At 33.1% G+C, this 16211-nt stretch overlaps 4 protein-coding genes across 4 annotated transcripts in view; 3 read left to right on the top strand and 1 right to left on the bottom strand.

Annotated features, from left to right (window-relative positions):
- The window catches only part of LOC117114258 (iodotyrosine deiodinase 1-like), a 7708-nt gene extending 7474 nt beyond the window's left edge, over window positions 1-234 (top strand). The window contains exon 4 of the mRNA XM_033257862.1: window positions 97-234. Coding sequence (XP_033113753.1) covers window positions 97-234 — 138 coding nt within the window. The remainder of the gene's footprint in view (window positions 1-96) is intronic.
- On the bottom strand, window positions 233-3023 carry LOC117114325 (carbohydrate sulfotransferase 11-like). The gene is made up of 3 exons (XM_033257971.1): window positions 2378-3023; window positions 1971-2053; window positions 233-1538 (listed from the first exon to the last, which is right to left on the bottom strand). Exons 1-3 carry the CDS (start codon window positions 2445-2447, stop codon window positions 723-725), a joined length of 969 nt encoding a protein of 322 aa, XP_033113862.1. The 5' UTR covers window positions 2448-3023; the 3' UTR covers window positions 233-722.
- A 164-nt stretch (window positions 3024-3187) lies between these two features.
- Window positions 3188-9347, top strand: LOC117114326. The gene is made up of 6 exons (XM_033257972.1): window positions 3188-3324; window positions 4548-4581; window positions 5378-5500; window positions 5693-5773; window positions 7801-7905; window positions 8811-9347. Exons 2-6 carry the CDS (start codon window positions 4564-4566, stop codon window positions 8952-8954), a joined length of 471 nt encoding a protein of 156 aa, XP_033113863.1. The 5' UTR covers window positions 3188-3324; window positions 4548-4563; the 3' UTR covers window positions 8955-9347.
- Window positions 9348-10318: 971 nt separating this feature from the next.
- On the top strand, window positions 10319-15861 carry LOC117114322 (nucleoporin Nup37-like). Its single transcript, XM_033257969.1, has 8 exons — window positions 10319-10469; window positions 12087-12240; window positions 12459-12583; window positions 13188-13260; window positions 13379-13564; window positions 13962-14143; window positions 14407-14542; window positions 15242-15861. The coding sequence occupies exons 2-8, from the start codon at window positions 12094-12096 to the stop codon at window positions 15353-15355; spliced, it is 963 nt and encodes a 320-aa protein (XP_033113860.1). The 5' UTR covers window positions 10319-10469; window positions 12087-12093; the 3' UTR covers window positions 15356-15861.
- The last annotated feature ends 350 nt before the right edge of the window (window positions 15862-16211 follow it).

Genomic DNA, 16211 nt, shown 5'->3' with positions numbered 1-16211 from the left:
GGTGGTGAGTAAACAACAAAACAATACAATACAATAGAAACGCTAAGTTTTACAGCAAAATTTAAAAAAAAAAGATATATTTTTTTTTCAATTCAGTATGCCGGACTTGTGTCCCTAACATCGACTCCAATGAATGCCGGACCAAACCTACGTCAGCTTCTAGGTCGTCCAGTTAACGAGAAAGCGATCTTATTACTACCAGTCGGGTTTCCATCCGCCGACGCCATCGACTAGCAGAGAGCCTCCGATTGCTGACGACAGGAGCTTTAGTGTAAAGTGACCTAAATATTGGTATAGTATTATAATTGTAGAACTATGTGATATTACATCATCAAATACTTAATCAAATACTGTAATAATTGAGTTTAATTAGGTTCATTTGGTTTCTGAAAGCATATACACACGTACGCTTAATATTAACTGAACGGTTGTGCCCACTAAGTACTCAACGATGAATTTGTTAGATAAAATTGTCTGTGAAAAAATTGTAGCTGATATTTTGTGTATTGTATTTCTGAATAATTTTTGTTGTAATATATACCAAGGAAATTATTCCATGTACTTGATATATGAAGAATAAATATGATTTAATCTGAATCTGAACACTTCTTTGATGGTAGGCGAAAGACATTACAGGAGAAATTTCCTTTCGTTGCCTGGCATCTCTATTGAGAAAGATTACAAATACAATTATGAATTATGAACTTCATAAACATTGTTATTCATGCCGAATCATAAAGTAATAAATCGACTCGATATCGGCGTTTAATTCGTTCAATTTCTGTGAGATTAATCTGTTTATAATATTCTTGAAGAATATACTCATGTGAGCTGTTCGTTGGGTTTGTAGATACTGGGAAATCAATCGCTATATTTAAAGCTTTTAATATGAACTTTGAATCTTCAAACAGTGTATCAAAATGACCTATATAATCATAATCAATTTCACATGGAGAACACAGACGATAAGTTTCCCGCCAATGTTCTTCCGGAAGACCCGAAAGACTGTTCCTATTATCACCTAAATACTGGACAAATTCTTGAAATGTCACAGATAGATTACCCTTCATTAACGTTTCATCAACGGTGTTATTTTCTCTATACATTTTCATAATGCTAGATACAAATGGTTTTCTAAATGCCATTGCATTGTGTGAGTTGTCTTCGAATTTATTTCTATACGCGGAGACAATGCGTCCAAATGGTTCACGGAGGAAAAACAGTTTGGTGTAAGTTTTTAATATTTTCTCGGCTTCTGCTTCTGTTACATCGGCGAGAGTTTTGAAACGTTGGTGTGCTTTGGATTGTTCTATATCATCCGTGGAGTTATATCTCCCACGTAGAACTAGGAACAGTCGCTTCCAGTTTGTACAGCCTGTCTTTGGGACGGAACAGTACATTAATTTGTACTCATCCACCACAATGAGGTTGAACTTCAGCGTCGTATTTTTTCTGTACAAGTCTCGTGAACACAACTGTTTAACATGTTGTCGTCTTAAATCAAACCTGTGTCGAATCAGATCTCCATCCGATACACCCTATCAAAATAACGATACTCGTTAGTGAATATCCTCTCTAACTTTTTATGTTTAACGCATATAGGCCTATGTATAAAAATAATAATGATAATCAATATTGATATGAAGTTAATAAAAAATACAATTACTAATAAATAATTCAGGAGAAACGAAATTTTAACACTTTGGCTGCCACCAAAAATCGAGAAAAACATTTAAAATAAAGTAATAACCAACTTTCAAAAGATTTACTGCCCATTTACAAACCCACAATTAGCTGCCAATTTTAAGGATACGCAAACTAGGAAGATTTTTTGTCTCGTTCAGTCTTTCAGTTTGAAGTAATAACTTACAAATGCAATCAATTAAGCAATTCATTTTTAAAATTCTTTCAAGTTATTTAAATTTGCATGGCAATAGGCCTACTAGTAACAGACTAATAGGCCCACTTACCTTCTCGTTAGGCCTATAACTGCTAACATTGAGTACATCACTCGGTTGACTGTCATCAACATATCTCAAATAGACGTAATATCCTATCGTAAAATATACCGTAACAATTTACAAAATGTTGTCATGAAAAAATAGGCATTATACAATTTAATAAAATATCTTTGAAATAAGATATCATATAGGCCTACATGTAGATTTTATTTAAAAAAATGTTTAAACGATGCCTTCATTGTGATTATCTCCGTTTAGGTGGTAGGTTGGTTGTTCTTGGCATTCATTATCCAACAATATTCGTTGGTTGGCAACAGATCCATTCTCATATATAAAGCTAAATTCATAATGTTATGGAGTTTTCCTAAATTATTGATTTGAGTAAAAGTATAAGTATACAATGTAAGAAAACTTACCAATCGTGCATTCATAGCCTAAACACAAAACGGTCAACAGGAGGAAAATAAAGAAAGCTTTGCGTCTCATTTTTTTTTGTATTCACTTTCCAAAACTATTAAATCGCTCATTGATAAAATGAGTAGGCATACCGGTAACTTGAGCGTAGTATTTTTATACCCAAATGACTCCGGCGATTAGGGTTCTTTCTTTTCGATAGCAGACGGTAACAGCTTGTTACAGTGTTACAACTGATATAAAATCCGTAGGTGGCCTATAAAAAAATCCGTTAGTGGGTTTATAGTTATTTGTTAGGTTGAAGGATATATTTAAAATATCTCACACTTGCATGTGAAGAATAACACTGACTGTTTTAAAATGGGAGGATACCAATAACCTATCTAGGGAGATCTATTTAATTAGTTTTCGGGGCTGTGGTTATTAATATTGGTTACTATATAAATAATAATTAATGCTTGCGAAAAGCATTAATGCGCAAGCATTAATTATATATTATACTTCGCCATGCAAACCTTCAAACAATATTGGTTACACTACAGTAGGATTTCAAGAATTAAAACGATTGCATCGATTACAATGCTTGAGATGGATTACAACAGTTACAACAATTGCATAAGGGAACAGTTCATTGTTCATATGTTCAATCATAAAGTAATAAATCGACTCGATATCGGTGTTCTAGGTGCTTCCGTATCTAGTATTCTTATTATATCTCCATGGCAAAAACTAAAAACTATAATCTGATAGAGGACGCTCTCTGTTTTTTTTTTTTTTTTTTTAGCACAAGTGAGTGGAAATTTCAAGCGTACATTGCTATTGCCTAGCATTCGCGCGTGATCACGCGAACGCGGTGATCTTGAATATTGGATCGTTTGTATTATTGTTTGCTTTCAAGACGCTTGTCTTATTGTTGTCAATAAAATAATTTGGTGTTGACATTTGTACGGTAAGAATCGATGATTGTTTTAAAGTGTTGCTAATACCGTAGGTTAAATCAGTTGGGTACTGCCGGTCTAGGCCCTATGGCTAGCCTGTAGGCCTTGTAGAGTAGAGTAGGCTAGGCCTGCCTAGGCCTAGCCTTTTGTTTGTAGTGACAATGTTGCCACTCTAGGCCTAGGCCCTAGGGTAGGCCTAGGCCGAATTCGATCCAACTCAGCCATAAGTCAACTCGGCCACAGTCAACTCGGCCACAAGTCAACTTGGCCACAAGTCAACTTGGCCACAAAAAGTTCGGCCACAACCAAGTCATTTACTGGTACTAGGCCTAGGCTACACTTTGAAGGAGTACTTCATCAAGTATAAAATACTACTTCTTTAAGTATTACTATACTTTATTGTTATTATTATTATTATTATTGTTATTATTATTATTATTGTTAATATTGCTGTTATTATTGTTGTTGTTTTTATTACCGTTAGTAATATTACCGTAATTATTATTCTTAGCATTAACATTATGTATTGTTTAAATTTTTGCTGATATTATTATTGTTACCACATAAATAATAAATAATTCTCGATCATCGATTTTTTATTCATATTATTATTATTATTATTATTATTATTATTATATTAGTCTTAGTACTATTATTTTAATAATAGTAATTTAAAAAATATTGTTTATTGGTGTTTTATTGGTATTTTTCTCATATTATTATTATTAATATTATTGTTGTTGTCACCTTTATTATCGATATTATTACCCTATTATTACTAAGTAGGCCTAGTATTATAAGTATCATTATGATTATTACTAATTAGTATTATTACTATTATTATAAAAATAAACATCTTTAATTTATTATTGCTGTTATTATTGCTATTATCACCTTCAATATCGTTATTATCACTAATTAGTACTATCAAAATAGATATTTAAATACCATTATTAATACCATATAGTATTATTACTATTGGTATTGTTAAAAGAAATATTACTATTAATATTGTTGTTGTTATCACCTTTATTATCGTTATTATGACTAAAATCGTATAATGCCCTATAACTTATAAAAAATTGCCAAAAAATGATTTTAAAGTTGATTCCATTATTTATGGCATATCAAAAATCCCCTTTATCAAAAAAGTCATCTTTCTATTTCCCTTTTTATGAACTTTACTGTATGGCTCCTAATATACTAATCACTGTTCATTATATTTTTCACTTAGGTCTGAAGATTGCATTATGCAAGCAAAGACAGAGGTATGAAACTTTGAATTGATCACTTAAGTGAATAATAATAAAAAAAACCAATGTAGGGCTAAACTTTACAGTTTAATCCTAGAAGAATGCTTATTCATTTATTGATTAATAATTGATAATTTTCAAGCATATTTTCAAGCATAGGTCATTTTAATTCTACTTTATAAATATTTGGCACCCTACAAACAATACAATATAGAAAAACAATGATATAAAGAGATCAAAAAGAAATTTGCCTGTTTGTAATGGTATTGGCACTGTTAATATACACCTATCTGTAAAGTGCATAATACAGAATGATCTCTATTCGCTGAAAAACTACAGTCCAAGTACACAAAAATGGAATATCAAAAGAAAGGGAAGGTGAAGAATGGATGTATGGGCGACCCATAAAATCGACAAATGTTAATTTATTTCCAATAAGAGTGCAAGAAAGCTTCACAGTATTTAATTCATAGTTCAACAAATGAAATTCTTGCTGCAAGATTATATTATATACATCATAACATACAAATAATCCAACACATCGTTAACATCTATTTAATAATCTATTATTGAACTCATGGATGGCATTTACAATGAAGGATTTCTGTACCACTTATGACCCCAACATCCTAATGTGAAATGGCATTCATGAATATGTATCACTGATATGATTCACATAATTGAAGCCAATTCAAGTAAAATAAATGATTATAAATTAGATATAGAGTTACTTAAAAGTTTGTGACTAATTTTGATGATGACGATGCCACCACTCATAAATAATTTTTCTGTTGCTTTGTGTATTTTTTAGGATGGTTGGTTATCATGTACCTTATGTAGAGCAGGCAGACAAGGATGTAGTGTTCTCAGCAGAGCACAGCAGCGGAAGGTAGAATGGCCAGCACAAGTACACCAGACAAGACCTGATATCCAGGTGACACATGCTCACTCATAATAATGATCATAACCCGCAATTTTTTAAAATAGATTTTACTATTTCCAAGATTAGGGTAAAATATGCAGTCCTTGAAAATGTATAGTTTTAATGCAAAACATTAAAAAGTAATTCTATTTAATTTGTGTAAATTGTAAATAATTGTTTGGTATGTCATCTTTTTTTATACAGGATCCTCTGGTATATACGTCATTAGATGAAGCCTTTAGTAGTATGTTGCAATTTATGTCAACGTCAACAAGACAATGTAAGGTAGGAAACAGACATGGATTGTGCCAAAGTAATCCTTGCAGTTAATAACACAATTGAACATTTAATCCTATATGATCCAGGATGGCACATTATAATGCTGTTTACAGCCAATGATGCAGAATTTTATTTATTTTTTTATATCCCTCTGTAAGTAGGCTTCATATATACAAGAGGAACAATGCTTTATTATAACCAAGTCTCATTACGAAGCTTAGACAGTGGAGTGTTCTTTCATTATGAAAAAGAGAACAACTTAGCTCAGTTGTGTGTGCGCTGAACCGTGGAGATATCTTGGTCCCCGGTTGGTTCAGTTCCCATCGTAGCTCTCCTTGTATTTCAGCTGGAGGGCTGAAATACAAGCAGCAGCAGCCCACACACCCTTTTACTATAACCACTTTCATACAGAGCTGCGTTACCGCAATATTGCGGGAATATTTCCGGCATTGCCATGTGTATGAATGGGTCAGGTCTAACCGAAGCCGTAATATTGCGGTCACAAAGCGTTCCTTCTCAGACATAGTAATATTACAGCAATATTGTTGTTACAGTGCGTGCCAGCGTCTGTATGTAAGGAAAGCAGGTAAAATTCCTGCAATATTACTCCATTAGGCAAGACTTTTTATACTATTTAGTCAACCCTCCGGCCTCCAATGATAATTTAGAACAAAAATAACATTTTATTTTTTTTGGTTAAGGCTTCGAAAATGTAAATTAAAGAACAAAAAATCATATCCTTTAATTTATTTATTTTTTTATACAACCTCCGCTCACATGAAATCGCCAAAAAGAAATATTTTGCTTTATTTAGGCCTATATAAATTTATCAGTCTGACCTGACCTAGGCAGTGCATTCATCACTAACAGTTTACTTTTATTTTTTCGAAAAATAATTTTGCTAAATAAGAAAACAGAAATTTATTTAGGCCTATTTTTATTTCCGGAGCTCCTCTGGTGATTTTTTAAAATAAGTTTGTCAAACAAGGGAAACAGAAATATATCGTCTTACTAATATCATATCAGTCGAAACGAAGATGGCGAACTGGACAGATGTGGAGGCGACATAGCTGTTTTAATCTTAATACACAACATTTTTGTCTGCCTCGTGTTATACGTTCTCGAAAATATAGTTGCTGCAGTATGTATGTGCAGTACATAGAAAACATTATGTACTGCACATACAAAAGGTAAAGTAACGTCAAGGAAATCATTATTAAGTCCAGCTTACCATTATGATATTTGCATTTACCGCAATTTTCTAAAAACAATAACAATAAGGGACGCCCTCAGTATGTGATAACTAAAAAGTTTAATCAATGGCTTTCTCAGCGTGCGGGTTCCGTTTATACAGAAAGGCGTTATATTACGGCAATATTACCGCAATATCTGGTTGGTATATGCCGGTACGCGTAACAGTATTATTACCGCAATATTGCCAGCGTGTATGTCTGAAAATGGCTTTAGTTACGTATTGTAGGCTGCTAGTCCACACACCTATTACTATGTATCCAAGGTTGTCCGTGTCCTATTGCTGCAGCCTGTGTACTACAAGGGATTCCAGATCTTTGAAATTTCTTGTTACATCTTTTCTAGAGAATATGTGCGTAAAATGCAGAAGCAATACACACACCTACTTTCATGAACAAATTTTCGGAAATTTTGAAAAAAACACTAAAAAAAATGCTTTAAATATATCTTGTTGTATTAAGAACATATTTAAAAACATTTATGTTGGTGTAGGTCAACTATTATTAAATTTGATTGTCTATGAAATATACATCAATATATATATATATATATATATATCATGATTTTGAGGTGCATGATTGATTACGATTTCTCCGTAATTAGTGGATCGATTTTCATTATTTTTGCTTCTAAATGTTATTGATACAATGAGCTTTCGACTGATGCCACAAAATTACGAAATTATTGAAATTAAATTTTGCTCTGGAATCCCTATTGGCATAAACTATTAGTATTATCAGCATGGCTGTTAAATATTGTGATCTTATTTTGTCTAATTGCAGCGTTTTTATCGTAGCATCCCACCAGCAAATAAAACAACGCAAGATCAAAGACATTGTCATCGGTTCCATACGCAAAAGATTGTACCGATTAAAAAAACCAACCCAGTAAGTAATATCAATAGATGATGAACAACTATTGATAATGAGTCTTGAGTTTTGGAAAGTTACTCAAAAATTCCCAGTTAAACAAAGCTATTCTGCAAGGGTTTAAAGTTTGGTTGAACCCCAAACAGTGAGAGAATGCTTGACAAAACTGATATAATTTTTTTAGTGAATTTGAATTCAATTCATGATGTTATTTTCAAACTTTAAAGCTGCATCTGTTTATCTATACACATTTATACCATATGCTCTTTCTAAAGTGAAATATTATTAACTTATTGAAATACCAACAAGTTAACAATATTTCTAAAGTGAAATATTGTTAACTTGTTGGTATTTCAATAAACACATTATCCAGATTGCTGAATTGCAAATAATATGTGCATATTATAAACATTAGTAATCCATTAAAAAAACGACAGATGCATAGCGCTAAATTTATTAAAAAAACTAAACTCAATGATGATTGTGGTTCTCAAGTTGCCAGTTTAATATAGTCCGCATGTAAATATGTATGATGCTTATTACATAACTATAAAAAAATCTGTCCTTAAAATTTAGAAACATTCCCAAAATGCATTTCATACTATAACTGTATTGATTTGTATAAATCTGGTATTAAAATGTTCTAAAACCCAACAGATGCACTGATTGTGTTTAAATAACATAGAAAGAACAATATCCGAATAACGAGATGGAGGCCATGATTCAACGTTTTGACCGTTATTGGGTCATCTTCAGGAATGAGAAAACTGAAAGCGATTTCGAAAAAATGCTTTTTTTCTTATTCCTGAAGATGACCCAATAAAGGTTGAAATGTTGAATCATGGCCTTCCTCTCATTCAAAATAACATTCCTCTTATGTATTAAAATATTCTAAAATGTTTAAAAAAAAAAAATTATTTCAGCTACGCAAGGCAGAAGATGTACACGTTGTGGTAGCACCTGGGACGTACGCTGTGACCGCAGGTTCATGGGGAAAGGACCAACAGACTACGCATGTTGTTCATGTAACCAAAGGTCAAAGCGTTGACCTTGATTTTAATGTATAGATAATAATATTTATAGTCTACTGAATGTTGGTATACAATGTATGATTTAGAATTTGTTGAAATAATGTCTCAAAAAATATTTAAATAATTATTAATTTTGATAAATTATGGCTTTCTAATTTTGGTGTTACTGTTAACTGATTTATTTTGTATGAATTGTGGACTAACAAATTTTTAATTTTTTTTTTTTTTGTAGGAATAATCATGATAGTAATTTTGTAGAAGTTTTTAAGTTTTGAATTCTGTTGGCTTTTGTCATGATATAAATATTAAAGGTGATTTTCTTTACAATTTTATATATGATGTTAGTTTAGGATGGTAAATTATGTTTGTAGTATTAATTTGTATATTTGTTTCAAAGGATAAGTTGAAATAAATTTTGATACAAGTGGATGTTTTTTTCAGTATTTTCTTTTTGTTCACATTATTGTATTAATGAATGGTAATGGATATGATGATGATGATGTGTTTCTTGATGTGAAATGGTAATATATAAAGCAGGAGTGGGCATAAAAAATCAGTAGAGAGACAAGCGAATTTTTGATTTAACACCAAAGGCCGCAACCAAATTTTGATGGTTCCAGTGTGCTTCCAAAACTTTCACGAAATGCTTTTATACTACTGTTTTCCTACTTTTAATGCTACCTTTATAGAAGATCGGCATCGGCCTTAAAAAAACAGGTGTTTTCTAGCCAAAGATTGATGGTGGGCTGCACACAGGGTTTTCAATTCATTTTTGCGGCCCTCAAAAAAATCCTGTGCTGCTTCTGTTAAGGGTGATGCAAGGAGCCTTATTGGACATGCCTTATTTGTATTTCACAACTGATCTCCCATCCAGTACTATCATTATTAACTGTATGATGACATTTCACTAAAACACTTAGTGCAAAACTTAAGGCTACTCAGAAGTGTGCTTGCCGTATTATTTTAGGAAGGAACTACCAGTTCTACTTTCCCTTTCTAACCTTTCTGCTGATCTTATCCCCCTACCCGACAACAATCTCATGGTAGAAGTCCACGCAATGGAAGTAATTATTCACAGCTTAAATGCAAAACCAAAAGATTTTCCAATAGTCACATACCATATTCCATTCAATTACACAATATCTCACAATCCCCCTCCCCCCACCAATTACTCTCCCTGGCGCTTGGGGCACTGGTTGCTCCCCTCTCTCAGAACAATGATGTTGCTCCACTTGCACGTTTTTATTCTGTATTTTGAACATTTGAGTTTTTTTTCCCTTCTTTTTTTGTGGATTTTTTATGTGATCTTTGGCTTTTGGCCACAAACTGTAACTTGTTTTTTTTAACGTGAATGTGAAATAAATAAAGTAATATATAAGCCAACATTTCTAAAAGTTTTTAACTGCGCCCTCACAGTTGATAAATTTGTGTAAATTTTTGAGAAGTCGCGCGAAATAAACATGGCGGCGTAGGCTAGGGGAGTTTATTTTGCTTTGTTACTGTAACGTTGACGGTCATCAAATAGCTTACTTATAAAAGTCGTAGTATAAGGTGAAATAACCGTTCTTATGAAATATCAGTACATAAAGTGAGCTAGGCTTATAAGTATTAAATAAATGATGACACCATGGCACCATGCAAGCCTCTCCCTCTAATAATCTATGTAGGCTAGGGCCTAGCACAGGGGCTAGGCCTAGCCTAGTAGTAGGTTGCTCTAATAAACTAGGCTAGGCCTAGGAAGTTTATTAAAGCCATGCCGCCTACTGTAGACATGGCTTAGGTAGGTTAGCCTAGGCATAGTAGTAGGCTTAGTCCTAGTTGGTGTAGTTGGGCCTAGCTAGCTAGTTTCACATAATGTGTGTTGAATCCTGTATGAAGGAAAGAGCATAATTAATATAAGGCCACCAGAATGAAAGTTGTAAGTTTGTGTCCGAAAAATTTTGAAAACACATGCTCAAGGCATTTTTTCATTTTTCATTATTCATTATTTTTTTTATAAATGCTGTCCACAAGCTGCGGCATTGGTAATTTTACATTTATTTCCAAGAAACAATGCTTACAATCATAATTAATGTACACTAGCCTATAAAACAGATCCTTTTCTACATTTAAGACCTCTTTAAACATACAAGATTTCCTATTGGTCAGAAAGATCGATTTAACCCGTAAATGACCTCAGCAGTGATCGGCGATCATGGTGCGATGTGGCCAGGCCTGCCTTCGCTCGGTGTTCGCTACGAGTGATCAGTGATGAATAGATCGTTTTTCTGTCTGTTTACGACTTAGAAAGTCCGTTTTTTAAAACGAAGTATATTATTTTTTTTCAAAATAATGAAAATTTTCGTGTGGTAGCTTTTTAGGCATGCGGGCAGTGGACGCAAACCTACAACTTTCATTCCTGTGGCCTTAAAATAAAATGCATTTTTTGAGAAGTTTTTAGTTCTAAATATTTTGAATAAGTTTTAAGTACCTTATTCTAATTGAAATCCAAGAAATATGGGTATATTTATTCAATAAAACAATAACAAAAAAAACCCAGTTCATTGCAGAATATGCTGAATTGTGTAACTGAATATAAAATTACAAAAGTTTAAAAATAGGAATAATCAGCAATTATAAATTTACGAATCAATTATAATATTACTAAATTACTTTTTAAAATTTTAGTAACTCACATAAGATACCTTAGTATAAAACATACTCCAAAGACTCGTCATTGTAATTCAATATTTTAATCTTTTATAAGATCATCATCAGGAATGAATAATGTCAACATTACAAACAGATATTCTAGATGTTATAATTTTTGTGGTATACAATGTATGAGACAAGTTAATGTTTAATAAAACCTTAGTCTTTATTATAATCAGTCTCTATGCTGTGAAATTCTGTTTATAACTTATATTGGCGAATACGAGTAATGTGCTATACTTGGAGTCTACGTTGAAGCTACCGAACGTAAAGGGAGTTGAAACTTAACTGTACATTGCATTGTTTACGTTTCTAACGCAATAAGCTATATGTGTAAATGTTGTTTTCTCATGTATAAAGTAATTTTTTGTTGCATTTATATGTGTACAAACTAAGTGTTAAATGCTATACATTATAAAATTACAATTAATGAAACCTGATAAACAGCCCAACTTACTGTTAAATTATGTCTGACAGGTTAAGCATGGAACAAGAGAATTCCACAAAGCAGTTATCCATAGACTGCAAGGAACCAGTAACTTGTGTGGAATTCTGTCCGTTCGAGACAGCGTCTCATCTAATTGCCATTGGGGGTAGCATGAGGATTTTAATTGGTACTTGTGTGTTTCCAGTAAGTTAACTTGCAAGTTGATATTTATATAGTTTAAATTAAATTTCATTTCCAGCTTTTATTTCATAATTATTATTTCATAATCTATATTTAAAAACTATGTGATTCCTAAATTGAAATGAATGTTAAATGAACCTCTAAGTTGATAAGAAAATGTTGGCAACGTAAAAATGGTGATTACCAAATTATTAACAGACGTGCATTTTATCGTTCATTAGGAAGAAGATAAGGATCGTGATGCATTTGAATTTCGTCAAGTTAATGAATTCCATCATGGCTGCCGTGTGGATGCCATTTCATGGAGTCCAAGGACAAACCTTGACTGTCTGCCAAGGTGTCTACGGTAATAACATCACGACAATCTCATAAAGTAATTGCACCTAGGCAATAATCTTAAGAGCATTTGTGTTAAAAGGACTTCCCCCTCCTCAGTTCAGGATACATCAACCCAGAGAGTCTGATTAACCTTAATATTGGTTGTAAAATGTTATAAATATTTTGCAAACATATAATTTTCTTTCCTTCTAAATTGACTCAAAACTGATAGTTAAAATATATCTTTTGCAAAATAGGATAGTTTAGTAGACACATCATTTTGCAAGACTGGGTAAGTTTGTTATACATACATAGCCATCAAACTTCTTTTATTAGCTTTGTTACCATTACAACACTGAAAGATGCAATGGGTCCTTTTATTTAAAGGTGCACACAAGCCAGTACATTAGACCTTCTCTGAAAGTCCTTAAGCGAGAATATATGGTTTTACCAGCCAGATGTGGAAGAGCAGTGTATTGAACCAACGGCGAACGCTTACTGTAGCCATGTCCCTGCCTTACTGTTCGGCCACTCGATTCACCCAGACTACAAACTAACAATGTTCCTCAACTTCCATTGAGCGTTAAACATTTAAAAGTACTAGGCCTACATGTAATTTTTTTTTCTTGTAGTTTCTGTACAGCAGGTTCTGATTTCCGTTTGCGTTTATTCACTTCTGATCTTAAAGAAGACAACACAGTTCAGGTGAGAAACAAATAAGTGTAAATAATAACAAACCAAAATGAAATACTGCAAGTACAATCCTTGTAAGTTAAGCAACCATACCCTTTGATTATATCTCCATTTTTGTATGTTCATATAGGTTCTTGATGGGCACAGTGATTACATAAACGAAGTTGGCATAGAGACACTGGAAGGCGATTTGATAGCTAGTGTTTCTGATGACTGCACGTGTAGAACATGGGATCCATTTGGACAACAGAAGGCATTGTTCCCACTAAAATCCCAGGGAATGTCTGTTAACTGGCATCCACATGATCCAATGAAGGTTTGCATCAAAGTGGCATTTCAAAAAGTTTAGGTTGTTACCATTCTTCATGTGCTCTCCATCCAGAGATTGGCTATTATGTAGCATGTGACCACATTAGAAGTGCCCATTGGTTAATTTGATGTATTGAAACTTACTGTATTGATTATTACTGTACATCAGAATGTGATACTGTTACATTAATATAGTTTTTCTGACCTGTCACAACAGGGCCAGGAATATGCGCATGTCTGTCAAACATGCATTTACATAGGCTTATTTTGTTATTTTGTTAGCAACAATATCCAAATGGGCGGGGCTAACTTTGTGGAGTGGTCCAATACAAAGGTTAAAAATTTATTTTCTCCGTGAAGTAAATTTTTAATTTTTATAAAGGAAATTTGAATATTTCTTTTAGCTTATGGTGGCTGAGAAAGGTGGAACAATTCGGTTCTATGACATGAGACTTGAAGAGCCAATAATGACACTTGATGCTGGACCTGGAATGTTGCTCTCTGCTAATTGGTGCTGGGATGATACAGCCTGTGTTGGTGCTGTTGTCAATGGTGATTGGATGATATGGGATACATCAAATTCAAGGCAAAAGATAATGTTGAAATTAATCCAATGCTTCAGGGCTAGCTCAACATTCCAGAACATAAATCTCAATGATCTATTATCATTCACCCAAATCATTCTGAACATTCACTGAAAATAGCATAACTGTTTCTCAAAATTCATCCAAATATTCTGAACTATCCATCACAAAAAGTGTACAGTACAGGTAGATTATATATAGGATTTAATAACATTGTCTTTATTTGCTTTCCAAAGCCAACTATTCCATTCTGTCTTGTTTTTAGTCAAGCTATAGAGATCCAGCGTGCACATTCTGAGAAAGGGCGTTATATACGTTGGTGCCATAGCAGTTCCAGTCTTTTTGCGACCTTAGGTCAGCCTAATAATCAGTTGAAGATCTTCCACTTGGATCATCATCAGGTACAGACTATAATCCAGTTTTAAACTTTGTATTCAAATGTAAACTTACCTGAATAACTATCTTCAAATTATGTCACAAAAGATTCTGACAATGATATATCAGAGACTTCTAATTGAGACAAATTATCAAGGAAAAAAATGCTTGATTAAATACCTACATGTCTTGTACCGTAATGAATTTATTTTGCTTTGTGTATTTTTAACCTCAATTTTTTTTGTCCAAGCTGTATTTTGGCTGCAGGTGAAGTCCTTCGTGCATAGAAAACCAATTTCCTTTTTGTACCTGTTTTCTAGAATTAAATTCCAAGTTGAATAAAATCAATTAAATTCAACACTTGAGGCATTTTCATCTACAATTTGTCTTCTTTTTGTTATCGTTGGCCATCAATGGAATTGACAAAGCTGCTGCTGCTGGGCCCTTGACCATTAATCTGCCAAATCCTCTGTTACTGCTACAATGATGATAAACTACTCTGATGGTGGACATTGACTATTTAAATTTTGCCCAAAGCATGTATCAATCATTCTTCACTTTTGACCTTGACCTAATAGACGTTTGTTTAACCTTTGACCTAGTAGCAGAACTGTGGTGATAACACCCAACTTTCAAAATAAAATAAATTTAATTGTTTATAAACATTTATTTATTTATCTGAAAGCAGTGATTTTGTTTGTTGATTTTCAACCTTTTTTTTCCAGGTTCCAATCAAATTCAATTTACCAGTTCAAGGAGGAATAAGCTGGCATGCTTTTCTCCCTGTTTGTGCTGCTGGTGGAAACAGAAAAGTTCATCTATTTACTGCTGAACTTTGAACTTTGACACAATCAGGTGACTGACTGAACAATGCGGATTGTCTAAACAGTGATGTATTTCATGTCCTCATAGGCAATGATGTCACACAAAGTCATTGAAAAATTGCAAACAAATGATATAGCGGGAATTCAATGGAGTTGGCATTACCTTAATCACTGGCTGTTTCAATTTGGCGGATTGATTGTGTAAAAAACATCTGCCGGATAAAGATCGTGTATCTCTACTGACTACTACCCTTGCTAAGTTGAATTTGTGTGATGGATAGCATCTATACAGCTTAGACAATATTAGGTAAATGTTGTAAAGTAAAATTAACTCAATACCTAGTCAAGCAAATGAATGTTTCAAGACATGCGCAAAAAAAAACATCATGTTGTAGAACTTTTTAAAATAAAAACATCATTGACAGTAAAATTCACCTGCAGATGGTCTGAAAGTCAGTTTGCAATTAGAATTTGAAAAACAGAATAACCTTTTCAAATAAAGTAATGAAAAATCAAGTAAACCAGTGTAAAGTGCTTTATGTTTATAACATTGAAACAAAGTAATCATTAAAACACTGATGATGTAACATTAAATTATTACTGTATAATTTTTTTCCTGCAATGCAGGTCATTGTGAATGTGGCATATTCACCTTTAACATCCGATCCTGTTTATCCATTCAGTACTTTTCACAAAGTGTGGTTGCTGTCTCTGGAGCATTTCCCACAATAACTTCACAACAATATCATGATGTTGATTTGAACCCTAGCATTATACCACTAATCCTAAGGGAGCTTGGCTAATCTACCGCTTTTGATGATCCAAATCCTATTGTGAGTTGGCAGTGTGTGAAAAAGTAGATATAGGTCTC

Source organism: Anneissia japonica, unplaced genomic scaffold, assembly GCF_011630105.1.
Source record: "Anneissia japonica isolate Jap-2015-1 unplaced genomic scaffold, ASM1163010v1 scaffold2994_len2133135_cov197, whole genome shotgun sequence".
NCBI classification, from domain to species: domain Eukaryota; kingdom Metazoa; phylum Echinodermata; class Crinoidea; order Comatulida; family Comatulidae; genus Anneissia; species Anneissia japonica.
Note: the sequence above shows the minus strand (reverse complement) of the source record. Positions and strands in the feature narration are given on the sequence as shown.

What these genes read in the sequence shown, in the direction of transcription:
- LOC117114325 (XM_033257971.1), bottom strand. Translation starts at nt 2,447, where the DNA reads ATGAGACGCAAAGCTTTCTTTATTTTCCTCCTGTTGACCGTTTTGTGT. An exon ending in AGGCTATGAATGCACGATTG is followed by an intron (nt 2,054 to 2,377) that starts GTAAGTTTTCTT and finishes ATTTTACGATAG; the next exon opens with GATATTACGTCTATTTGAGA. An exon ending in GTTATAGGCCTAACGAGAAG is followed by an intron (nt 1,539 to 1,970) that starts GTAAGTGGGCCT and finishes TTATTTTGATAG; the next exon opens with GGTGTATCGGATGGAGATCT.
- LOC117114326 (XM_033257972.1), top strand. An exon ending in AGACAAGACCTGATATCCAG is followed by an intron (nt 5,501 to 5,692) that starts GTGACACATGCT and finishes TTTTTTATACAG; the next exon opens with GATCCTCTGGTATATACGTC. An exon ending in CGATTAAAAAAACCAACCCA is followed by an intron (nt 7,906 to 8,810) that starts GTAAGTAATATC and finishes AAATTATTTCAG; the next exon opens with CTACGCAAGGCAGAAGATGT.
- LOC117114322 (XM_033257969.1), top strand. Translation starts at nt 12,094, where the DNA reads ATGGAACAAGAGAATTCCACAAAGCAGTTATCCATAGACTGCAAGGAA. An exon ending in TTGGTACTTGTGTGTTTCCA is followed by an intron (nt 12,241 to 12,458) that starts GTAAGTTAACTT and finishes ATCGTTCATTAG; the next exon opens with GAAGAAGATAAGGATCGTGA. An exon ending in AAGAAGACAACACAGTTCAG is followed by an intron (nt 13,261 to 13,378) that starts GTGAGAAACAAA and finishes ATGTTCATATAG; the next exon opens with GTTCTTGATGGGCACAGTGA.